The following is a 27,400-nucleotide window of genomic DNA, read 5'->3' as shown; positions in this document are numbered from 1 at the left end:
CTAAGTAACAAAAGGAATATTATAACTTTTATTTTGTGCTTGCACCTAACCTATTTTGATAGGAAGACTATTTGAGAGGTAACTAAAAAAGATCTTAAAAAGCAAGTGACCAGCGTTTTGAACCAAGTTCAATTTAAATGTCAATTGCGGGGGCACCTGGGTGGCTCAGTCGTTAAGCGTCTGCCTTCAGCTCAGGTCATGGTCCCAGGGTCCTGGGATCGAGCCCCGCATCGGGCTCCCTGCTCGGCAGGAAGTCTGCTTCTCCCTCTCCCACTCCCTCTGCTCGTGTTTCCTCTCTTGCCGTGTCTTTGTCAAATAAACAACAAAAAAAATGTCAATTGCGAGTTATAAAAAAGTGAGAGTAAACCCTTTAAGGAAACATTATCTGAAGCAGAGCTGTCCTAAGATAATGCACACAAACCAACATAGTCTATTTAATAAAAATATTTAATGCTGCCAAAAAGTATAAAAATACAGCAGGAATGGCAGTACAATACAAAGTAGTCTCTCCTAATTTATTTCTTTTACATCTTTCTACATTTCATACAAGTATTAAAAAACTTAACAATACATCAAATTAGAGAGTTCTGCAAAGTCTTCTGCTGGTGGTGCTCTTCGTTCCCTGGATGTAAAGTTTACTTTGTAAACAGACAAATGTGAGGCAATCTACAGGTTTATCAAGCCTCACTTTAGTTTCCGGAGTGGGCTTCAGGTCTTGCTTTGCACATCAATGGTTCAAAATTTATAGCTGCAGAATATTCTCAAGTCATGAATATTTAGGTGTCTGTCAATCTTGGCCTAAAACATAAAATAAGAAGTCATCTATTCGATTCATATTTACCAAACACACAGACGAACACAGATACACACAAACATAAAAGGACTAATAATGAACTAAAAAGGCAACTAAAAAACATTCCAACATGTCACATTCAACCACACTAAATGCTTCACTGTTATCTTGGTAAATCTGCTTATGTGCTCAATTTTCAAACAATTGGTGGTGTGAGGTAGACTCATGTTAAAGCACCATAACTCATACGGCTTTTTCAAGAATTACTAACTATGAATTTCTCAGGTCATCCTGTATTACTTAAGAAATGACCTCCATGCGAGATACTGACAGACAGACAGGTTTAAAAAAAATGTACCCACAACAGTTTTGCAAGATTATATGGTATGTGCTAGACTTACCAATACTTTGGAATTCAATGCAAAAGTCTAATCCAATTTGGACCTCCACTGTATCATACTGCTAAAAATATTAGGAATGTAATGTTTGAACATAAAGTTGGCTTAAATCTTTAAATCACAGCCTGTTAGCAGCATGCTTTTTTTGTCCTGAAGGATACTACTGATTATAGCAACAGAGAACCAAAGTGACATGATTTATTATCAATATAAAAAAAAACCCAAAGACATAAAATAATTGACCAATTTATTGTATTTTAATGTCAAAAAGTAAAGATTAATGAGAACTTAAGCAACAGACAGATGAAATAGCTATTTTAAGGGCAGTTTTCGATAGTATTTCACAATATTTGCAAATAACTGAACTTTTGAGAGGGTATTTTTTTTCTTCCCGACTTCCCTCGTTATGACAAAAAAACCTCAAATCTAAATACTTGTCATTATTGTGTCTCCACATAGATAGGAATATAAACCACGTCCATACATTTCCCCAAAACATTTAGTCAAAAGCCCTCAAAATACCGTAAACTGGGCTTCTTCCTGACTACTGACTCTTCCTACTGAAGAATAACAATACCAAGCACCTGGTGTTCTGAATAGCCCTATTCCTTTATTGTCTAGCACTGACACAGAAATGTCAAGTCATCAAGAAAACATTCTCATTAGATGTCTGTGAGTCACAAAAACTACCACAGGTGCTTACTGCAGGGTCTTACTGAACCCTACACCATAGCGGATGGAAGTAAGGAAAGGTACTTCTTACTGACTCGGATTGCTGCAAAATATCTATTTCCCACACATTCAGAAAATCTGCTCATCAGAACAAAGTAACTCAATCTAATCAATCAAGGTGAATGAAATAATGGTGTGGTTTAGAATTTAGAATATTCTGATGTTCCAGTATTTCTCTGGTTTGGTGGCAGTTCAAACTGTTCTCACAAATTTTTTTGGAGGTAAAAACTTTGATTTGCTTCACTTAAAAAATAAAAAGAGCATTACTTTGTATTTTAACAGGTAAAAGTAGTTGTCTAATTTTTTCCATTTAGATAGTCCATACAAAACAGAGTCCATGTGTCATAATGGAAGAAGCATGAGGTTTGGAGTTACTGGAATTCTACAGACAGGAGTCTGAATTTCAGCTGTCATGTACTAGCTGTGCAATCATGGGGAAGTTACTTATTCTCTGACTCGGTTTTCTTATCTTAAAATAGGGTAACATATCTAGAAGAGGTGTTAAGCAGATTATATTTAGATTATGTATTTAAGCTGACTGGCAGAACTGCATGTGTCCAACATACACTGTTTACCCCAGCACAGTGTTAGAGATTCACTTATCAAGGATAAACTATTGTGTGTAACAATAACTAAAAGAACCTGACAGCATTTTTAAAAATTCACTTTTTTCTTTGTAAATATTATTCTGGGGGATAAGAAAATAAGATAAAATCACTGGGAGTGTTAACTGTTTTTAAAGAATGTATTTACTTGCAAGACTGAAGACAATTAGCCATGCTTGCTGCTTTCTCTGGAGAAAGCAGCCTGCACATACTGCCCATTGCCCTTATTCTGGAACAGGGCCAGGTTTACAGACAGAGAATGATCTTCCCAAGCTGGCTCCATACCTGAAGTAATAGAAAGTCAAACTGCATCCAAAGTATTCTTTGCCACCAGATATTCACACTATTTTTTTTTTTTTTTTACTGAAAAGAATCACAAAACCTTCTCTAAGGTGAGCAAAGCACTGCCTTATAGAGAAAACAAGCTTACCTAGTTTCCCTCTCCTGAATTCACCAAACTCAAAATCACTTGTTTTTTCGATAAAATCTATGTCAAATTAGAGCAACAATAAAGAATTGATGCTTTTCTTTAAAAAATGGTCTCCATAAAGAAAAAGAATTCCCATGCAATCTTCCTTATAGCTCCCCAAATACACTATGTAATGAAAAACCAGATTAGTACTGGACTCCATAAGTAAGGTCGCCTCTATATCCTGTAATTTCCATATTCTACTGTACATTATAAAACCAAAACAGAAAGAGTTCAAAAGACTGAACTTTTCATTCTCCCAGTGGACTTTCACAGAGACGGTCAGAGCTCTTTAAAACTTTTTCATTGTCAGGTTGTCACCGTTAAAGACAAAGCCTTTCAACCCAAGGAAAAGCTTCTCATCTGATACACTGCTTCCACTTAGCAATGCTCTGTGATGGAATAAATGACAGTGAGGAAAAAATTCTCCCCAAAGAAGTTTCCAGAATTTAGTAGCCAAAGGAGATAACCATTTCTCTGAAGAGCACCTGTGCAGAATTGGCTGTTCTTGGAGCAATCTGAATGTGGTAAATACTGAGAAAATTCCTGTGGGTAAGGGAAAAATGAGATGGCCAAACTCATACCACTTTCCTAGAAGTCTTCTTTCAAACACTACCCAAGAAAGTGAGTAGCTTAAAATTCCTAAGTTACATTGTCAAATCTGGATGAACAACGAAACGGCTATATTATGGTGAGTACATGGAATACAGCCTCAGGTGTGCAGTATCCGGGCTGGGGATTCCTGGGCAGGGCAGGTGCTGTGCGGCTTACACAACCCGAGTTTCTTCCCACGAAGGCATGTCATCACTTATACGTAACATATCCAATGGAACGAGAGACAACTGGAAGTTCTAAAAGAGTCATTCACTCTTGTAGGGGCTGTTGGTGATACTGTCCTATAAATACTGCTTTGAAAATAAATGTAAGAGAAAAATGGAATCAAATCCAAACAAACGAACTAGGGAAAAAGATCAAAGAAACACGTCAACTCCAGAATAAACCATCCAGGGAATGACCAAGACCTGCATATTAAGTCAGGAGAACTTAGTTTTGTCGTGCGGAAGAATATTACCTTCCAAATTATATTTGTAAGATTTTGTGCCCCTATCCTCTAAATAAGTCAAGGCCAAATTAAAGGTTTCTTAAAGTAAGAGAGATTTAATTAGCTACTGACATAGAAATAAGAACACAGAGCAAACGCACTTAGTTTCAGGCCAGGATCACTGCACCAAGTCTGACCTCAGCTTCCCCCCCTCCTGGGGTGCAGCAGATTTGGAGACTCACACCCTTGCTCCTTACTCTCCACCCCCCTAACAAACCCACGTGCACCTCTGGACAAAAAAATAAATTGATGCTGACAGAAGGTGTGATTCCTAGACTTCTGCCTGAACGCAGGAAGAAGTGGATGATATACATAATGGCATTAGGCTTATAATGGACTACATTAAAATAAAACCTCTGTAAATTTTGTGTCTGAAAGTCAAAATTAAGGCAGACTAGATTTTAAAATCTGTACAATAACCGGGCAGGCACTTTGGAAATGCAGGTACTTGTTGAAATAGAGTACACGAAGGTTAATGACAGTATTTCTAATATAATCAGGTTCTGGCCTGTATCTATTTACACAGAATCTAGTCAGATGTATTTTTCTAAGAGGGAAATGACTTGCAGAGGGTAAGTCTTTCTTTGAGAATAATCTAATTCTAAAATATATTACATACAGGAGACTTTTCAATGATAGCAGCATAAAACAATGTAGAAATGTCCAGTCTCAGGCTGATTATGGCTTAATAATAACAACACCTACCTCAAAAGCTTGTTGTAAGGATTAAATAGGATAATCTATGAAAATGCTTATTAGCACAGTGCCTGGCACATAGTAAATGATCAATAAATGGTAGCAACCACCACTCTGAATTGACACTGAAAGCAAAGGACTTGATATAAAAAGTAGAGGACTGCTCCGTATCATAAACTACTTTTCAAACCAATACATATTTTTTTGATTCATACCATCAATTCTAGTTTATTTAAAATGAAGGGGACAAGCACAAGTATACATAAAATTAAGAGTTACAGTTCCTTCTTATGACATACCTGTTAAGCAGAGCTATTAAAAAAAAAACCACACACTTTATTTCCTTTCTCTTGTTCATTTCTTGGTAGAAATATTAATACACAGTCAGTATTACTTTGAAGATAGAATAGGAAAAGGACAGAGCACATATATAAAATACCCCTAAACATGAGGAATGGTCTTTATATTGTTCTAAAATTCTCTATACACTTTTACACATTACTTTTTTTTTAACTTGTAAGAATTCAAGAAAAGGTATTATTTTTATTTTATATATGGATAAACTGAAAAATGGAGAATCACATTTATACATGTTATATATATGCAAGCATAGATAAAAACTGCTAATAGCCCAGCATAAAATACTTATTAGCTAAACTTGGAGACAAATACACAACCAGCTGGTATAGCCAGAGAAGATGGCATTAAATCAAAGACTGCTGTTAGTTTATCAGCAGAGACAGAGATGAACACGAATACACTATATATTAATATAAATACCTTTTCTTAATAAAGCCTCTGGCTTTTTAAAAAATCTTTTCTTCCTTAACCTATTCGAAAAATAATACTGCCTCATTAACATCAAACTACACAACTGACTTTTAAAATCTGTTATGTTTAGAAAATATTAGGAAGACCTAAGGATACACAAATTTTGTAAAATGAATCTATTGTGGATTGCTAACTCTGTCCTCTAGCTGTTACCTGAGAAGGCAGGAGCCCTTGTCTGTGTCCTTCCCTCTGACTAGCACACCTCATTTAATAAAGGCTCAGGATGATGACCCTGGGCACCACAGCACATTGCCATGTATTTTTAATAATTAGTAATATGGGGGCGCCTGGGTGGCTCAGTTGGTTAAGCGACTGCCTTCGGCTCAGGTCATGATCCTGGAGTCCCAGGATCGAGTCCCGCATCGGGCTCCCTGCTCGGCAGGGAGTCTGCTTCTCCCTCTGACCCTCCTCCCTCTCATGCTCTCTGTCTCTCATTCTCTCTGTATCAAATAAATAAATAAAATCTTAAAAAATAATAATAATAATTAGTAATATGGAACCCACCAAAAATACTATTACTGGTAAAAACTTAACACACTATCCTTCAGGATCTGTTTGAAAGGAGGAAAGATGAGTAACCCTTGCAGAAGTTTATCAACAAATGCTTACTTTACTGAATGTAACTGTTAAGATATATTACAACAAACACCACTTGAAGGACAGAAAGCAGACAAAAAGCAAAGCTAAAATCTTGAATCCAGTGAAGCACATTCACCCTGCAAAGGGGCAATGTGCATCATTAACCAGCATTTGTTTCCTGTAAGAAGTCTTTACCTTTCTGTTTAAGGCAAGGCTATCTTCAATTGGAAATTTAGTATGATCTATCCATATTTGACTTGCAGAGTAATATACTGTGTTTTAGCAAATATAAACCAAAGCAAATTAGAAAGGTTTGAAACCAATTAAGACGGGTCCTGGTACCTGAACACAGGTTTAATGCAGACAGACATTGGGAGGGGAAAAAAAAGTCCCTCTTATCTCCTCTCCACTTAAAGGTTACAGGACACAGTAATACCGAATTAGGACACAGGCACAAGTTACGCAAATCTGATTTAATACGTAGTACCACCTACATCCTTTCAGACTTTCCGCATAATTTAACACATTCAAGAAGGCTATTCAAATCAATTCAAAATACCTATCTATACAAATGGTTTTCAAACTGTTCTTAAAAATTGTAACTGTCCCCTTCAAATAATTACACCTCATACACAGATCATACGTAGTATATAAAGTAGATAAAGCAGAGATGGTCTGGTTGAAAGTAAAGACTGGTAGCTTGGAGTCCTTCCAACCACCTCTCAGAGATCCCTCAGAAATCCAATGAGCATAGCCTGAAAACCACTGAAATAAGGTGATTTTATTCTATCAGCAATTAAATTTATAACAACTACTTAAAGTTTAAGTTGAATAAGTCAAACACTGAATGGAATGTTGGGATCTGAAGAAGAACTGCACTCAAATGAGAAATTAAGTTCATCAAACAATATGTTTTAAATATACCCATTAAGAAGTTAAAGGGACAAGGTCAGGTTTGTACATCATCATACTATTTATTGAAGTAGAAAGAACTTGAAAAAATTTTACTTCAAAACTTCAGTCTAGTAAACTGAAATCATGGATAATAAAATGCTGCTCCTTATTTTTATTTCCTAAGTCATGATTTACCCCAATTATAAATTAGGGTAATTACATTGAAATTTTCATGAAAATTAAACAGTATTCATCATGGGCTTTACAGAAACCAATTTCTTTACACAAAGTCTTGACCAAATGTTACCTGACTATGCCAGTAAGGAGAATTTTCCTTCAAAGATATTTTTAGGGAAAATTTTTGTTTCTTTGTTTTTTTTCTTTTTAAAATTGGGAAAACTGTAAAACATAAAAGAAATGCAAATATATAGTAAAAACTGCTTATTCAGAGTTAGTTCTAACTGCTCGTACCAAACTTCTCTTTAGGAAAATGTATTCAGTACAATTGAATCAACACACAATTTATTTTTTTATGGTAACAGACTTTTCAAATTGAGTTTTTAAAAAGTACATTTAACTACAAAAGTAAGATTAAATAGATACTTATAAAATATATTTACCCTGAAATGGCTAAGAATATAAAATGTCAACGCCCATGTCAACAGTACATTATACATTACACGCATTATTTAAAGGTCATTTTCTTTCCAGTAATAATGTAGATAAAACCACAGTATTTATTGCTGTATCAAGTGCAGGTTAAAATCCAGCTGGCCTCCAAAAACCAATCCTTATGGTAAAGGACTTCTCAATCTGGTCAGGTGAAACAGTATGCTTAACATGTATGAACACAGTTGCAAAATGTACCAGTTTTCAACAAGCATTCAAGTTTTTATTTCAGATAGCTGTTTACAGTTTGGGGACAGTGCCCTGAGATGTTGGGCTGGGGACTGAATATATCACTTATCTGGTTGGTGTCTATTCTACCACACTTTCTGGGGTGCGAGGAATTTGCTAACAGACAAACCCTGTGACTAACGCAACACTGTCAGCTACTAGACCAGCAGCTTGTTGGGCAGAACTGTTTATTTATAGGACATTCTGCTGAAACAACAGTGTCCAGCCAACAAAAGCACCCACCAAAATGAATGACACAAACCCCATCTTAGTGAGAATAGGTTGCCAATATAACCACCTTTTCCTTTTTCGTTCAGTCTCATTTAGCCTCTGTTTCATCTGCTGCACCTTCTGAGCTGTGTTAGCTTTTCTGTCCTCTCTAATTCGTTTCCGTAGAACGCTAGGAAAAAATAAAAACAAATAAAAGAAAGTGCATGGCAGGACTTATTACTCTAATACAGAGGACCAAAGCCCAAATACCCACTCCCCAAGCCCCATATTTTTAAACTCATTAAAACACTGGAATAAAAAAAGAGGGGGACTTTCAATATTCTAAGTGGTCTAGAGATGTACTCTGATAATTCAGCAACAATTTCTGGTACAATATTCTATTAATAAATACTTTTAGCAGGACCTGAAAATAAGCATGGTGCTTTCTTTGTTGAAATGGGAGCTGGTGGCTGTCAGCTTTCTTTCTTGCTAACCAGCTGGAAGAGGTGGGAGACACGAGTCCCTGGCGTCCGAGCCCCTTTAGTGTTTACACATGATTTTTCACAAAGGCCACTGGTAAAAGCTATCTACTTAATACTTCCATAAAGATTCTATCGTGGGATGCCTAGTGCTCTGTTTGTCCACACTTATTTCTAGCTTCCATTTTCCTATTCAATACAGAATGTTTGTGCCAGTGGAAGCTCTCCGACTCCCAAGACGCATGGTCCTAGGACACTGTAAAGAAGAATGGCCAGTGATGATGACATGTACACTACTATTTCTTCTCTTTAAAAAAATTTCACAAAATCCATCTACTCTTTTCACTTATTGCCTGTATTACAGCAAAAACCTAACTTTTGCCTCTGAATTAAACATTATCACCATAGCAATTTTTCTAAAGTATAGTTCTCTGGTTTTGTAGCTTGATCAAAAATCTTGAATGCCTTTTCAGTATACTACACATTAAGAGCCAACTTTTCTGCCAGCCAAAATGTTTAACCTGAATCTAGTAATGAGAAACCATTAGAGGAAAGGCAACTGGTATAGCAGCTGCAAAAATGTCAAGGTCAAGGCAAGGAAAAAAAAGAAAGTGGTGAACAATTTTAGATTAACGGAGACTAAAGAATCACATCAACTAAATATGATGCATGATCCTTGATTAGACCTTGGATTATTTCTTTAAATAACTAAAGAGATTGGGATCATGAAAATATTCTGAAATTAGATTATGGTGATGGCTTCACAACTCTGTAAATATACTAAATCCACTGGAGTGTATGCTTTCAATGTGTGAACCTTATAGTACATAAATTCTATCTCAAAGTTATTTTTTTAAAAAGCTATAAGGTAGACTTGTTATACAACCAAAGAAATTCGAATACAAACTATATATTAGGTAATTTTATCAATGTTCAACTTCTTTGGACTACTGGAACCTTCAGACACTGCTGGTGGGAATATACAACAATGCAGCCGCTATGTGAAACTGGCAGGTCCTCAAAATATGAAATCAGGGTTCCCTTACGTCCCAGCAACTGCACTCCTAGGTATATACTCAAGAGAACTGAAAACACATGTTCACACAAAAACTATCCAGTGTTCGCCTACTGTGCACAACTTTGTTCTTGCCCAAATGGTTTTTTGCTATTCTCCAAATTTGTTCCCCTCTAAACTAGAAATCTCTCTGGTCCTCTCATTTCAATTGTTCTTCAATTTCTCCCTCTACTCAACCCCTAGAGCCCCTCTGTTCTTACCTTATAGCATTTAACTTACAGTAAATAATTTATGTTGCTAATTTGGGTTCTTATTTTACCCCCTAAATATATTCGCAACTCAGGGACTTTATTTTGCCTATCTCTGTGTGCCCTATGATTTTGCCTATCTCTGTGTGCCTATCTCTGTGTGCCCTATGATATACCCAGGTATCTTTGACTGTCTGAATTCTCTGAATATTTGCTATAATGACTTGCAAAAATTATTACTCAGAATTCACTTTTTGAATTTAAAAATCACTATTAACAAATACATGTGTACCCATCAGTGAAAAAAATTTAAGTTGTATTCAAGTGCAGGTAAAGCATATATAAAATACATGAAAGAATACAGAGCTCCCATCCAGGGGCCCAGCCTTCCACGGGTCCTTGTATTTGCTTCTGTCAGGAGCCTGAAGCCATCAAACAACCTTTAACAGATTATTTCATTTAAAATTTTCACTGCAATATAGAAGATAATTACAATTTTTATTCAGTGTAGATATTTACCATGTAAACCCAATATGAGTATACCGAGTGTTATGTGATTATGTAATTAGTGCTTTAACTATTACATAGCAGTTTAAGAGGATTTTTTAAAGAGGATTTTTATATTTAGAGAAACTGGTTATGGTTTTAGTTGGGCTGAGAACACAATTTTTCCCATTTAAAATCATTAATGGAAAAAAAATAAAAAATAAATAAAATCATGCAGGGAATAGAGGTTCTTGCTTTCCAAAAATGTACTGTACAGATGTTTTCAGGAATGGAAAGAAAACAAGTACCAAGAGATGTCATTACTTAGTTTAAGAATGCAATTCCAAGGAAATAAAAACTATTCTCAATTTGTGATACAATAAAATCTTTTTTTACCTAGCTGGGCCTAAGGAAATTATGTCCATGTAATCAAAAGCCACAAATAGGCAGGGAAGGACTCCTGTGGACCCTTGCCTATGGAAGACCATATGGAAGTCCTCCCCGTGGCACACACAGCAGGCTACAGCCAATACACGTTTCAACAGGCATACCTCACACTATGCAAACACACAGGAGGAGGAGCCAAACGACCTGACTTCTCATTTATCCAAACTGTTCTCCACTCAGGGATCTGGGTTTAAGGATTGCACTACAATTGAGAACACTGGCTTTTAAACTTTGATGGTAAACCTTAACAGCAAGAAATGTCTTACCATCACAACAAAGTAACTGCACACACAGACACGTTTGTACATGTACACAAAGTATATGTCAATACACAGAATTTATATATTATGTATACATATATAAAAATCTTAAAATAGTTATTATCTGTGATACTCTGATCTATTTTTTCTCTAAACTCTAATTTCTATTTTATTGTACTCTATTATTTTTAAAATGCTTTTTTTTTATAACTTACTAAATTGATTTCATGACTATGAGAATGTGACCAATATGAAAAAACTGACTTGAAGGATATTTAATAATGAAAGAAAATAAAGTATTGTGTCCTACTCCCTTGAAGCTGAAATTCTTTCAATAAAATTTTGATTTATTTTATTAGCCTCCCTAATGCAAAGCTATTGATCAGTATTAAAATTAGGACTGAAAAATATACTTTTTCACACAGCAATCTTTATTTTATGCTCTTTTACTTTTCTACAACCTGCTCCCTCAATTAGTTCTCTCTGCTTACAATCCTTACTTTCCTATTGGGGCTTTGCCTCCGCTTTCAAGCATGATCTGGTCTCCTCTCTCCTTGGGGGTGGGCTGGGGGGCCCCAATAAAACCACCTTTGCAATCACACTCTGTAACTTGAGCAGTTTTCCTCATCTCCTTGAAACTGAAATTTGGACAATGAGTGGTTTACCTTGTTGGGTCTGTGTCCTTAAAGATTAAAACTCAACACCTCTGAAATACTAAGGACACCAATTCAATAATCAAGCCTATTTTCCATTTAATTATGCACATGGTAGTAGCCAAAACTACAAGAACATTAGGAACCTGAGAATCTTATTACTGAAAAAGATAAGGTAATTTAAAACATGATTTCTTGATTTCAAAGTATTATATTTAAGGTGAAAGAAGGAATAAGCAAATTAATGCTTTAACTTGTAGTCTCAAACCCCTAGAGCCATAAATAAGGAGTAACACTGCTAAGTCATAATAAACTCTTCAGTATAAATACCTAATAACACATAAACTATGTATTTATTGCAGTGTTACCTTTCTTTTTTTTTTTTTTTAAGATTTTATTTATTTGTCAGAGAGTGAGAGAGAGAGAGAGAGCACACAAGCAGGGGTAGAAGCAGGCTCCCCGCTGAGCAGGGAGCCTCATGCGGGGCTTGATCCCAGGACCCCGGGATCATGACCTGAGTCAAAGGCAAATGCTCAACCGACTGAGCCACCCAGGCAATTTTTATATTGGGGAAATACAGAAGTGAAGTTACTATAATATATAGGAGACCTCAATGATTTTCTTGGTGCCCCAACATCCCAGTGTAACAAATAGGACTAAAACATAAAATGTGCCATTTAAATAAAAAGCGTATTTGACAAAAAGAGAGAAAACATCACTGAGACGTGTGAAGAGGGGACTTGAACAGGCTCATTCACTCACACCTCAGGATACCAGCTTCCTAATGGATGGGAGATAACTAGAGCCTTAGAAATGTAAATGTTTTAATTTAAAAACTTAAAACGTTTATACTTTCATATAGATTCAAAACTTGAAGTATAAAACGTATTTTGTGTAATTTTTTTTTAAAAAAGACTTCTTCCCTTCTAATAATGTAATCAAATTTAAATATTCATTTAAATATTTTATAATTTCATTAAAGGCACATTATCCATTATATTACTATAGCATGAACACTAATACTTGTACAAATGGCAGGTATTCATACCACTTATTTTCTGTATCATATTATATGTTTTAGCATCTAATTATATTAACTTTACCACTCAAATTAGTATTGAGTTAAACCATTTTCCAACTGGTTTCTGTCTATAAGTACTGGCTTCTTAATAGGGCTGAAAGCTCTTTGAGATCAATGATGTCATCATATAATACTTCAATACCCTTAGATAATAAATGAATAGCTACATTAATTCAATAAACAAAGGGCCTATATTAGTTCATATCCACTGAACTTATTAAAATAAAAAAGTCTCATCTTTTCAAGCATGTAATTGCCATAAGCTTACCTTTCGCTGTTCTCTTCCGTAGTATCCTGCATTTTAGAGGATAGTCCTGTATATCTGTCACCTGTCAGTTTTTCTTCTTCTAGGCCTATCCTATTACCATTGTATTTTTCAGTCATTATTTTGGTTGGTGAATGATCAAAAGCAGGGCATAAGTCTTCCTTAGAAAGTTCTTTCCACTGTTTCTAAGTAGGGAAGAGAAGTGAAAAACAAATGCAAACACTAAAATTTTACTTTTCTTTAAATAAAAAGGACATACAAATTGAAATTATATATTCAACTTTAAGAGAACCCTGTGATGCTAACAGAAGAATGAAAAAGGTATTTTACAAAAACCTCTTCTAGATGTGCCTATTTTAAGCTTAAAATTTATTTTATTTTTAAGATTTTATTTATTTGAGCGAGAGAGAGAGAGAGAATGCGCACGTGCACCTAAGCAGGGGGAGTGGCAGGCAGGGGAGAGGGAGAAGCAGGCTTCCCGCGGAGCAGGGAGCCCTTAGCAGGCAGATCCCAGGACCCTGGGATCATGACCTGAGCCAAAGGCACACTTGCTTAACTGACTGAGCCGCCCAGGTGCCCCATGGTTCCATTTTTAAAAAGGTATTTGTAGAGGGCGCCTAGGTGGCTCAGTTGGTTAAGCGACTGCCTTCGGCTCAGGTCATGATCCTGGAGTCCCGGGATCGAGTCCCGCGTCGGGCTCCCTGCTCAGCGGGGAGTCTGCCTCTCTCTCTGACCCTCCCCCCTCTCATGCTCTCTATCTCATTCTCTCTCTCAAATAAATAAATAAAATCTTTAAAAAAAAAAAGGTATTTGTAGAACAGTAGTTAAGATTAAGCTTAAAATTTAAAAACAAAGTATTTAATATGTATGTACATCTCTAGGCAGTTGAATACAATAATCTTAATGAAATTAAAGTGGACTTTAACCTATTGAGACAAAGTTTATTAGGACCTCACCAAAATATTAGTCATAGTAAATGAGATTTTAGCCAGAGCCAGATTCTGCTGGACTCCTAACCCACAGGTACGTTAACACTGGAAACAGTGACCAAGATGGCACTTGAATGTTAGACCAGACTGGTCTAACAGAGGGACAACAGTGAGATCTCAAGGCAGGTCTCTCTGATGCCAGAGGACCTTACTTTGTTTTTTTCCTACCAGCTATGCTAGCAGCTCCAGGTAAGCTAGCCCACCACCAGGTTAGAAAATACTCTGCTAGCACGCCTAGACTTCAGGAGGCAGGATTTAGGCCAAGACGAAGAGAAATTCCATTTCCTTCCTCTAGGAAACAGGCTGTCATCACCTACCTTGAGAGCCTATTGTGATTAATGACATAACAAGCCTAGCATCATATCTGGCAAATGTTAGATTCCTTTGCCCTCACTGCCACCATCCCTAGGGAGAGAGGAAGAAGTGCAAAGTGTATCTGAGCCCCTGGAAGATGAAGGCAGTGACAAAGTGCTAGCCAGAGAGGGAGAAGGCAAGTATAACCTCAACATGAGTGACCTCTAGCTCCTCAATTCTTCAAGGGCTGCAAACACAACCATCCATCTCCCAGCCAATAACAAGAGTAGGAAAGGTGGCAGTGAGAGCCAATGGTTTTGATTATCCACACTGGTGCAAAATGACCTGGTACGGACAGGGGTTACCCTCTTTGAAGATCTTACCACAGAAGCAAGGAGTCTAGAACCTAATGAATAAGAGACTCTATAACTTATTGCCTGAGGATTGTAATGATTTTGAACACAAATGTAACCCTGCAATTTACACTTGTCTGGAACTTAATGAAACACTCTTTCCCTGGAGTTGCTTTGGTACAAAATGGCATTGTTAAAAACAATGCTTGTATGTTATTAAAAAAAAAAAATCTTTGGAAAATTCATTGATACACTGATAAATTAGTTTCTAACTTATTTCATTATCCTACAACAGAGGAATTAAAAAAGAAAAAGGTATTTTACCACATTCCTCCTTTCCCATATATAGCTATTTTACTAAGATGCGTAATTAATGCATTTTTTTATAGTAGTTGATTCACAAAAAATTTAGAGAATGCAAAATTCTGTAATTTGCTACATTTGGAGGACAGTGAGTAGGACAGTTTGATCAATCTGACTAGAAGATGAAGAACATGTAGAGCTTGACTCTGAGAGACGAAGCCAGAAAGGAAGTGGACCTCAAGGAAAGAAGTCTCTGAACTTATTTTAAGAAACAATCGGATGGAACCCACTTCTCCTGGGCAAGGACCTAAGAGGATGCAAACCATATCCAGAAAGAGTATTTTGTCAATACTTGAGAAAATGCTATAATGGAACATAAGAGTAAGATGTTTTCACTTTAGAGGACTACATCAGTTTTCTTTCTTCCCGTTCAACATTTTTGTTACTCAGTCCAGACAGCGTTTTGTACATTGAAGATGTACGTGGGGAAACTTCTCAAGTACTTACTATACCCACACTGACCTAATGCTTCAGCTGCACCAGCTCTTAATCCTCAGAAGAACCTCAGGAGGTAGGTGCTACTACTGTTATCATCATCATCCCCCTTCAACAGAACAGAAGCAACTTGCCCAGGCTATGCAGCTAATTAACAAAAGGGCCAAAATTTTAATGCTATAATCCCTCATGATTATTTGTATCTCTGAAAAGTTCATCAGCTTCAGATACCAGATAGTTTAAGAAAGTACCCAATAAAAACTGTTAAATTGTCTCCAGAATTTAGGTTTGATTTTTTTTTTTTAATTTTGATTCTTCCCTGGGGACCTAGTTATAACAACTTGGCCTTATACTTGGACAAAACTCAACAATGTCAATAAACAAAAGACAATGACAAAAATCACATCTTACTGGACCACTTCCCAGAATATGCAACAAATTCGGAATCTGTCAACAAGAAAAGGACTCAGCAAAAGGGGTAAGGGAGTGGAGAAAAGGAGATATTTAATGCTAGTGAATTAAAAAAAAAAAAAAAAAGGCAGTGTCATTTTGCCACGTCTCTGGGCAGCAAACTCACTCAACTTTGCCTTCCCTGTAACCTGCAAGTAAACAGGCAAAGTCACCTGCCTTGGCTTGTCACTGCTGACTGGGGAAGCCAAGGAATCAATACCACACTCAGCTACAACTTCATTCAAGCTCTCATCTGGAGGCCTGGAGTACAGCCATCTGGACTGAGAGTTTATCTTCCTAAATCTACACTCATGCTGAACCACACTCCACATGTCACACGCTGCTACGAGCCATGCCCTGCACACCACGGGCAACCTCATCCATTTCTCACTGAAGAAAGTCCCTCGAAGGAGCACTTTCAGTGATGTCATTAAACTTGAAACCCACTGTAATTACTTTATTAGTAGTGTCAAATTACCAGGTAGAGATCTTACAACATCAGTTCTGAATTGCCAATCTAGATATGTTACTCTGTGAGGTTTTCTGTCATCATGGGTACTGGGAGTGTACTGTAAGTGATAATACCAGTAACTATAACATCTTTTTATGCCCAATCTTGTGCCAAGAAAGATGTGAGGTAAATGATATATTCTCAGAGACAACTAGAAATAATCTGTATTTATCTAGGTAGGTCAAGATCATTGGAAATTTCCAAAACTAAATACATGCTGTATGATTATAAACACATACATGTATTTACTGATTTCAGAAACAATCACTTTAGATGTATTAACAGCTCTCCTTTATCCTGACAGGTTCTAAATCATTTTATATCTCTGTATTTCAAAAATCTTCACAGAAAATTAACATAAAACTATCCAATAATGAAAATACCACTCACATAATATAAATCCAAATTAAGAATGAAGGTGAAGACAGATGTCCCCTTTAGCAAAAAGTACCAGAAACAAAGAAATACGGCTCGTGCTGCTGACCAGACAGTTCTCTGAAGATACACAGGTTCAGGAAGCGTGATATCACCCTCCCACACCCCTGGCCACAGTGCTCACACCAGAAAGAAGCTTCCTTCGTTCTTCTTACAAATAGTAACTTTTCCCAAAATTCCTAGATAAAGAGGAGGAGGTAGACATATGGAGAGAAAGAAGAGTCTTTTTATAAATTGGCTATCCTATCCTTGTATGTCAAAAGAGATACTTTTATGGGTCAGTTATATTCATGCAGTTTGAGGTTTCTACATTAACTTTAGATCTTATGATTTAGGATTTCAGAGAACTTTACTTCTCTTAGATTTTTATTTTAAGCTAAGGTTCTAGAACAGTACTGTCCAGTGACATATAATGGGAGCCACATATACAATTTTCAAATGTCTAGTAGTGTTTAAAAAAAAAAAAAAAAGATGGGCGCCTGGGTGGCTCAGTTGGTTAAGCGACTGCCTTCGGCTCAGGTCATGATCCTGGAGTCCCGGGATCGAGTCCCACATCGGGCTCCCTGCTCGGCAGGGGGTCTGCTTCTCCCTCTGCCCTCTTCCCTCTCGTGCTCTCATTCTCTCCCTCTCAAATAAATAAATAAAATCTTAAAAAAAAAAAAAAAGATGAATTTTAACAGTATCTTTTATTTAACTCAATATAAAAAATATTGTCATTTGAACATATAATACTTTAAAAATTATTGAGATATTTTATACTTTATCTCCCTGTATTTAATCTTCGAAATCTGGTGTGTATTTTATACTTCAAGCAGATCTCGATTCAGAATAGCCTAATTTCTTTTTTTTTTTTTTTAAAGATTTATTTATTTATTTGAGAGAGCGAGAATGAGAGAGAGTACATGAGAGGGGAGAGGGTCAGAGGGAGAAGCAGGCTCCTCGCTGAGCAGGGAGCCCGATGCGGGACTCGATCCCAGGACTCCAGGATCATGACCTGAGCCAAAGGCAGTCGCTTAACCAACTACCCAGGCGCCCCAGAATAGCCTAATTTCAATTACTCAATTACATGTATGGTTAATGGCTACAGTATTGGATAGCAAAGTTCCAGGCAGAGAAAACTACTTATGTAAAATAAACAAATCCATATATTTACTCATTAATTATCTTTATAATAAAAAAAAAGTACAGCACCACATATATTATAGGAACCCTTAGACCATTTCTGTGGAAACTGACCCCTCCAAATGGGTAACAGGCTTTTCTGATCCGGAGTACCCGAAAAACACAGAGACATTTCCAACATCCTACCTGACGAAGGGAGAGAGAATGCCTTGGGTTTGCATGGAGTGCTGGATGAAGCTACATGGAAACTCTGATGGCTATAACCTACCAGATAAACGGAGACAGAAAAAAACTCTCCCAAGCCACAAACTATACTGCTATAATAATAATAAAGACCACAAAAAAGTATGTTCATAAAATTCATCTCTGTAGTGAAAAAGATCCTCAAAGTAAATGAGTATATATTCTGAAACTAGGGAAACTTGAAAAATTTTTAAAGTGGAGGGAGGGATACTATCCAAAGGACAGCACACTTTCTCTACAATTAGTCCATAAGAACATCCGGGAAATAAGCAATAAACAACTAGGGAAGCCACAAGTGTGTGAAAAAAGTTTGGTTTAACTATTTAACTTTTTTCCAACTCCAGATTGGAGTTTTTCAACTCCAAACTGGAGAGAAGTTCAGAGATTAAAAAGAGAGAGAGAGAGAGACCTTTTCCTAATCTTAAACATTTGAAATAACTTTTACTTCTTCTGAATCACTGGTTCACTGCCAAGCAAACCCAGTGTTACCAAAATCTGACTTCTGAAGAAGGGTCTCATGTTTTGTGGGCCTAATCGAAATACTGAGTATTTTATGGAGTGACGCAATGTTTCTCTTCATTAAAGATTTATTCTGTTTCTTGGTTTGCCTTTCTATTTTTCCCCCTTTGCTTTATTTGTTTTGTTTCTTAAATTCCACATATGAATGAAGTCATATGGCATTTGTCTTTCTCTGACTGACTTATTTCGCTTAGCATTATACTCTCTAGCTCCATCCATCTTGTTGCAAATGGCAAGATCATAAGACTTTAAATTTTACTGATAATAGTTTGTCTTAAATAGTTACAATAATACTAAAGATCAGAACAACAGTTAGCTGAGAAACAGAATTGCTTAAGAGTATTTTAATGTCTTTGAAAGTGTAACTTGTATTTAATTCCATTATCACAGATGGTCTGAGTTATAAAAGGCTTATTCAGTGTATTTCTGACTTGCCTCGTAATCACAGAAATTAAAGAGCCAGTATATGTGTTCATAAGAGAAACATAAAGAGTTTTGATCTACTTATGTCCAATACTATGTGAGAAGATCAGACAAGAAATAGGGGTCTGTTAGTATATAACACAGATTTCTGATAATCAGTCTTTGAACTTAGTTTTTGCAAATGTGGAACAAAAATGTCTTCATGAGAGCATAGCCAGAAACCAGAGAAACAGAACTTTCTACTGGAATTTCATGTCTGCCATAAATACTCAAGTTGCTCACTGTTAACAAAATTAAGCATCTATTACATAAACTAAGTATTCCATAATTGCAGGTCAAGTTTTTAATGTGCTAAAATTACCAAAATTCTTTGGTTTATTTTAATGCTTAAATGCTTAAACTAACCTCCTTATATGAAAATTCCACTTTCTTTAATAAAATCTTGTTCCCACTAGGGCTTTTGAGTAACAGGCAAGATTTAACATGAGGCTGAGGTATATATGAGGACGTGAGCTTAAACTTCAGAATTTTAAGATGGCCAGCTGGGTTTTCCACATGAATGTCAATATGCTTTTTGGAAGGAAGGGAGAAAACAAGTGCTTCAATGGAGTGCAACAGTTATTTGATGCTAATCATATATAATACACAGGTATTATTTCCCTAAAAAAGTTTACCTGTATATTTGAATCTCCCTTTATAAATTTTCCTCCTTCTATTATAGTCATATATGAAAATCTGAGTTGATCTGGTGTCTGAATAAGTCCCATTCGATATTTCCTCATATTCAGTAACAGCTGTTTAATGTTAATATCATCTCCTTTTTCCATCTGCAAGAAAGGTAAAAATTATTCAAGCCTTTTGTTGTTAGAGTCCAGGAAAGAGAAGCAATATAGGATAGCTAGCTGCTAAGCATTTTGCAATGTGCAGTGTGTCTCCCTCAAGAACAAGAAGTGACCATGGCTGTTAACTCTTTCTGTACAAAACATCTACCCCAATCCACCACCTTCGGCACACCTCAACTGTTCAAGCACTAGATGGAGGCCTTTAGCTGATATACAACTGATTCCAAACCAATCACAGTAATCTTATTTACTTTGGCCAGTATTGTCTAAGGAAGAATTTATGACCAGTTCTGGCTTAATGTAAAGATAAATCCACTGACATTAGTGTTCTGCTTTTTTTTAAAAGGTCTTGACAGAAGTAAACTTGCCCAGTGCCCTTCTGCCTTCATGTCTGTGTCCAGCAGCCATCTTTAAAGATGGTGGAGAAGAAAAATGGTAAGAGCCTAGATTCACAATGACACTGTTAAGTCACTGCACCAGCTCCGGACTATCGATCTTGTATTATAACCAGCACAACCCTCACCCCAACTGAAAAAGAAAAAAGTGGAAGTTATGTCTGGCAGGGAATAGGCACAAACACACAACCCAGTTTTTAATAGTCATTCACCATTAAGGGAATAGACAGAATTTTTTTTAAACATGTCAAAGTTCACTTTAATGTAACAATCAGTTTTAAGATTTTATTTATTTGAGAGAGAGAGAGTGAGTGAGTGTGGGGCAGAAGGGGCAGAAGGAGAGGGAGAGAATCTCAAGCAGACTCTGCACTGAGCGCACAACCAAGATCATGACATGAGCCAAAACCAAGAGTCAGTCGCCTAACTGACTGAGCCACTCGGGTGCCCCAACTCAGTTTTCTTTTAATTTTAATTTTAAATTAAGTATGCTCTATGCCTGACATGGGGTTTCAACTCATGACTCCAAGATCAAGAGTTGCATGCTCTACCGACTAAGCCATCCAGGTGCCCTGTAACAATCCAGTTTTTGACTGAAGTATATTACTTAGAGGCAGAGTAGTAAATTTGGTAATACAGTTGGTATATTAAGACTCAACCATTCCTATACTCTAGAGATGCCCTATGCCCCAACTAAGGAAAAATGAACATTCTAAAAAGAAAAGGCACAGGCCTATATCCAGGCTGGGGCTGGAAATGGGTTGGTAAAGAAAGAATACAGCCCTTGGGGGCAGAGATCGGAATCTCAGGGGAATAATAATAGTAGTATTTACTGAGTGCTTAGAAAATACCAGGGACTCTTCTAAGTGTTCTGAATGTATTAATTCACTTAATTCTTGTGAGGAAAATAGTATCATTATCCTTAGTTTGTAAATAAGGAAACTCAGGGCAAGAGAAATGTAGTGCTTGTTTGAGTTGGAAGGAATTCAATATTATATATCAATTTATATTTGAAAAACAAGGAAGGGGGAAGACCTATTATTTCTGTAAAATAAAGCTACCAGGGGGAAAAAAATTCTTCTTGGAGACGTCTAGAATCATCTTGGACAGAGCCCCACCACTCACAAACAAGAGGCAGTTAAGTGAAATTTTTTAGGTTTTTCTGAAGAAGGCAGAAGTTTAAGTTTGAAAATCACAGTTCTGGGATACAGACATTAGAGCTTACTTCTGCCAGGGGAAAACAATAAAAAATTAAACAAGACTAAAATTAGATCATAAGAAGCACTTACCAGAACAAGACAGGTATCTACTAGAGAAAAGGTGCCTGACCGCCCAATGCCTGCACTACAGTGGATCACTGCAGGCCCATGTTCAGGATTCAAGGAACCAGACTCTCTCACTTTAAATAAGAAATTGAGAAATGAAGCTGGTGATTCAGGGACTCCAAAATCTGGCCAGGTAGTATAATGAAAGTGAGATATTGTTCTGGTTTCACCACTCTAAAAAGTGAAAATCAAGGGAAAAGTTAGTTCTAATTTCTTTTCTTTGAAAACACTACTTCAGGAAGAATATGTGTTTTGTGTTAATGCTTTTAATCCTTATGGACTTCTGTACCATGATTTTTTATTTGGTTTTTGATAATCACACAAGTTTGGAGTTCTTCAGGAGAATTTGGAATTTATTTAATAATAGCTAACATTTCTAGAACATTATTTTGCAGGCCTGTCCTAAGCTTTTTAAGTATTAACCCATACAACAATCCTAATAAAACTCCTTTTCCAGATAACAGAGGCCAGAGGTTAAGTAATTTACCCAAGGTGACACTTTGAGACACTAGCAGAGCCTGAATTTAAAGCAGCAGTCTGGGCTCTTAGCCACCGACCTACACCATACATGTTGCCAATATTTTAATCCCTACGTCATGATGAGTGTTCCTTTTGTTTTTCCTATTTATTTATTTTATAAATATTTTTATTTATTTTTTGACAGAGAGAGAGACAGTAAGACAGGGAACACGAGCAGGGGCAGTGGGAGAGGGAGAAGCAGGCCCCCCCTGCTGAGCAGGGAGCCTGATGTGGGACTCGATCCCAGGACCCTGGGACCACCACCTGAACCGAAGGCAGACGCTAAACGACTGAGCCACCCAGGCGCCCTTTTTCTTCCTATTTAAAAAAAAATCCTACCAGTATAATTTTACATTCTTTAATGGTTTCCTTTTTAAGAATGCCCAACATTTTTAGATATAATTTTTCTCATCAGATGAGTTATCTTGTAGATTCTGCTACACAGGCTCAGAGGAGCAACTCAAGAATTAATTTAAAGACACAATCTTTACATTTTTAATTGAAATTGCTCTTCTAATTGCTGCTTTTCCCCGTGGTAATAATTTCCAATCCTAAAACTGTTTATATGACTTTGCTGATGTGCTAAAATGGTTTACCAATATGCTAAATGCTTCCTGTCTCTTAAAGCCTGCCTGGCATTCACTGTCACTTCCTGGATATTCCTGATGAGCTTTATTTCTGACTAACTCATTATGAAAATGTTCCTAAGCTTTTCCCAGCTGCCTTTTGCCCCAAGGAGCACTTTGGTGCCTTCTAGTCTTCATTTTTGTAAACCGAAGCAGTAACCCTCTAAGATATCTCTGCACAATTTCTCAGTTTCATTGTAGGATGTTTTTGGAGGGAGAAGCCATACAAGCAACATTAGAAAAACAAAAACAAAAACAAAAGCAAAACACCATGAAAATTTTAATGGTTAAAAGCTAAAGATTATTATTACAGCATCCTGCTTTCAGTACAAGTTTTCAAAATTAACTTTCCTTTTTTAAAAATAAACTTTCCCCTTTTTTAGCAAAAATTAAGACTCCTAAGTCCCAGACTTGTTATATGAGGTAGAACACTGATAAAATACAGTGCAGAAATTCTTTTAAAAATTTCAAATTACCTACTTTTAGTGACTAATTTTCTTTTTTTTTTTGTTAAAGGTTTTATTTATTTATTTGACAGAGAGATAGAGAGAGAGCACAAGTAGGCAGAGAGGCAGGCAGAGGGAGAGGGAGAAGCAGACTCCACCGAGCAGGGAGCCCGACGTGGGGCTTGATCCCAGGACCCTGGGATCATGACCTGAGCCGAAGGCAGCCGCTTAACCGACTGAGCCACCCAGGTGCCCCAGTGACTAATTTTCTTAAAATTCGCTTTCATAATTCCAAATACACTCTGATCCATAGATTCTCAATATACTGAAGGTACTAGAAAATATAAATCTATTACTAATTAAAATGATCATTGGGATTCCTAAATTTCAAAACATTTCCTTTCAAAATTATAGCTTACTGTATGTAAAAAAAGGGGGGGGGTTAAATTTACTGTATTTAAAAAGGCACTGAAAACATTCCAAATTTAGTTTCTTCTTACAAAACCATAAATGGACAGGTAACAACACAATATCAGCACAGGAATGGGTTAAAGTGGCTGTTCCTGCCATAGCCCAGGGGCATGGAGAACTCAAAAGTCACACCTTCCTTTAAATAGGGTCTAAGATTCCAGTGGGAGTGTTTACTCCCTTTTCCCCCCTGACAACTGCCGTGCTGTGGTCATTTGCCACCATGCAGTGCTGACCTTGCGTAGCAGGGCCAGGCTTTGCCATGTAAGCCTAAACCAGGTCCCGTGTGGACCTGCTGGAGCTCCCAAGTCTGGGAGGGGTGGTGCCAGAACCTGGCTCATCTGCAAGCTGTGCTCTGCAGGGTATGGCCCAGTCTTCCCATAACGTTGTATACTCACTTATGCTCATTTACTGCATCACCTCTGGTTTAAACCTAGAGTTAACCCACAATCCTGAGCAACTGCTTGCTTTTTTTTCACTTGTATGATTTTGGCTCAAGACTAGAAGTCTCTTGATTTTTTTCAAATTCAGATCACACTGTCTGGGATACTCAAAGCCAGTTCCCAGAAATGTTCACAACTGTTTGTATAATGTAGTCTTCCCCACTAATAGATTTTTGAGAATCAGTCTTTTTCTTCCCCTAACAGGACCAGACTAAAGAACTTCTTAAGAAGTTAACTTTTATTAATGTGTCCCTACTGAAACAAGATTCAAAATCACAGCTCACAAAAAAATCATACAATTCCCAACAGACCATTTCATGAAGCAATAAGATCCGTATGTTTAAGACTGAGATAGAAAAGAAATGTTTATATGCTTGACTGGACCTCTTCTCCCTCTTTTTCGTGCTGGAAAAAACATGAGGGAAAAAAGGATTGCCAAAGGCTAGAGAGCTAAAACAAAATTCATCTTTATTCCAAACAAGCTCTACATGTAGACTTTACAATTTTTGACAAACTCCTTATTTCAAAACTGGGGGAAGCCCCCTCTCCTTCTCCCAGGTCATCAAGTCACATCAGTCCTCCCAGTTGGCCTCTCCATCCCCTCTCACTGCTGACCTCACACCTCATGCACACCTGGTTGCATCTGCAATTACATGGCTGTCCCTGACAAATCTTCTTTGTAAAACACTGCATTATGTATACCACACTCTGCACAAAATGTCAGTGGTTCACTCTTCTTTTTAAGGCAAAATCTTATTTACATATTTTGAAGGAGAATTCTACCCTTGAATAAGGATATCTAATTCATTATATATGGAGGCCAGGAAGATAAGCGAGGAACTGAGTAGGTACAAGACCATGGGCAACAGTCAGGCTTATGGCAATTTAAGTGTATGCCACCTAAAGCCATTCAAATTCAAGTTAACTTATTTTATACAGATAGATAAGATTATAAATTTTCTAATTATTACAAAGAAATCTATGCAGCTCTTTGGTCCTAGGCCCAATTATTTTCACACTTTGGGCATTTACAGAAGTACCAAGATTGTATTTCCAAGACTTTCATCATAAGCCCAATTTTGTCATCTGTAAATGGTTAAAAACAGTACTTACTATAAGGCTATTGTGAGGAATAAATGAAACAGTGAATGTAAAGTGCCTAACCTATGCCTGCATATGGTAAATACTTACAGATACCTTTTCTGAAACAATTATATACTAATTGACTCTATTGTAGCCCCTAGTAAGCTCCAATCAATTGTAAACTTCTTCACATTTTCAACTGCTTCACTTAGTTATTTCCTCTACACGAAGAAGTAGCAGAGTTTGTGAACCCTATCTCCTAAATACAAACTTATATGAGATCTGTAGCTCACCGTAAGTGCCTTAGTTCAGTCCCTCATCAATTTTTGCCAGGATCATTATATGGTCTGTGTTAAATATTTAGTTACTGTAATTCATTTTGAAAGATGAACAGACCTCACCAGATCAGGAGAGGAGAGTGACAGAAACAGGTAGGCATGGGGCTTGCATTCTAAGCAGAGAGAAAGCAATACACAGAGGTGTGGGCCTCCAAGAATCAACCTATTTGAGAAGTGTAGGACTGTTAGCAAGAACAAACCCTGAGTGCCTAGACAAGAAGGAAAGACCAGTCCGGGCTGGGTCCTGGACTTCTGCATTAGCCACAGAAAGATTTTTTAGAGCAAGGTGGAAGGATTATGCCTTTATTTTAGAATAACCACTCACTCGGTGCAATGGCAGAAGGAAGCACAAGGTAACAGGTAAGGACTCTACCCATGGGGAGCCAAAAACCTTGTTATGGGAGTCAAAGTACATATATACACAAGTACTAAATAAGCCAGTAAAACGGAAAACTTAAATTATGGAGAGAAGTGTAAGATTACAGCTATCAGGAATGAATGCGTCATAGATGAATTAAGAAAGACCAAAGTAAGAAATGGGTCACAAGGTGGTCCTGAAAGATGTGCAGGATATAAACAGGCAGAGAAGAGAGGATGACATTCCAGGTGGGATAAACTGTTTAAACTATTTTGAATCAAATCCCAGCTAAGCATGGTAATAATTAGGCACTCATCCTGTTTTGGGCAAATCTACAGGGACAGAGAAATAGAAGGCAGCCAGCATTACAATAGTATTCCTGGAACTTGATAAACATAAAGCTGGCCAACAATATTATGGAAAATAGTGAAGGGCAACTAAAAAGAAAATCCTGAAAGACAAATAAGCACTCTAGATGACCTTATATTTTAAAAGCCCTACAAAACCTTCCCCTTAGCTTAAGCCATGGGACTGCTTTAAAAGCAGAGATGGAATCTCTTCATTCATGGGCAAAAGTTCAAACTCTTAGCTCTACTGAAGATACTGGAAAGGGCAGCTGGTGTGCAGCTTTACTGCTCCCTTAGACCAGAGGTCTGTAAAAGAGCAGGGCCCACACAAACCACAGCTTAGGCCCTAGACCTGTTACTACAGACAAGTCAGACTCCTTTAGCTGCAAACTGGTTCTCTGCAGCTCAGCATGAGGTTGGTGACCACTCCTTACCTGCAGCATCACCTTTCTCACTCCTTTGGTATTTCTTTCTCCCTCAACTTGTTCTTTCTGCAGTCCTTCCCAATTCATTGATATGACAAAGGAAACAGACGCACACAACTAAAGCTACTAATTGGGAATCCTGCATGGAGTCTTAGGCCTGTTACAGCATTAATTCACTTGATCCTTACAGCAACCCTCTGAGGTACGTGTGTCCTTATCCTGATTCTGTAGATGAGTAACTGAGGCACAGAGGGTAAATAGTGGGACCAGTCACACAACCAGGAGGCGTACAGTTGGGATTTAAACTCAGGCAATCTGGATCCAGAGTGTAAATACTTAACCAAATACAATTCTGCTTCTCATGCTGAAATGCTACTTTGTTCTTCTAACATTCCTAGTTCTTACTAAAGATTGTAAGGTAGAATGTAAACATATTGTTGCTATTAATTATGGTGTACTCTGAACCCAGGCCAATAAGAAATCACACAGTTGCTAGCAACTGAAACAGTGG

At 37.1% G+C, this 27,400-nt stretch overlaps 1 protein-coding gene across 3 annotated transcripts in view; it reads right to left on the bottom strand.

Annotated features, from left to right (window-relative positions):
• Nucleotides 1–429: 429 nt before the first annotated feature.
• The window catches only part of PTPN2 (protein tyrosine phosphatase non-receptor type 2), an 85,937-nt gene continuing 58,966 nt past the window's right edge, over nucleotides 430–27,400 (bottom strand). Inside the window, exons 6-11 of one of the 3 annotated variants that reach the window (XM_035013849.1) lie at nucleotides 21,801–22,010; nucleotides 19,952–20,104; nucleotides 19,683–19,847; nucleotides 13,144–13,325; nucleotides 8,295–8,396; nucleotides 430–798 (exon numbers count right to left, since the gene is read on the bottom strand). In XM_035013849.1, the coding sequence (XP_034869740.1) occupies nucleotides 777–798; nucleotides 8,295–8,396; nucleotides 13,144–13,325; nucleotides 19,683–19,847; nucleotides 19,952–20,104; nucleotides 21,801–22,010 (834 nt within the window). In that variant the 3' untranslated portion in view covers nucleotides 430–776. Of the gene's footprint in view, nucleotides 799–6,417; nucleotides 8,397–13,143; nucleotides 13,326–19,682; nucleotides 19,848–19,951; nucleotides 20,105–21,800; nucleotides 22,011–27,400 lie in introns of those variants that run through there. The other 2 variants (XM_035013851.1, XM_035013850.1) reach the window with 2 other exon arrangements.

The sequence above is a fragment of the Mirounga leonina genome, unplaced genomic scaffold, assembly GCF_011800145.1.
Source record: "Mirounga leonina isolate KUSES-001 unplaced genomic scaffold, KU_Mleo_1.0 Mir_167, whole genome shotgun sequence".
Lineage (NCBI taxonomy): Eukaryota > Metazoa > Chordata > Mammalia > Carnivora > Phocidae > Mirounga > Mirounga leonina.
The sequence above is the reverse complement of the archived record's forward strand: the minus strand, read 5'-3'. Positions and strand labels throughout refer to the sequence as shown.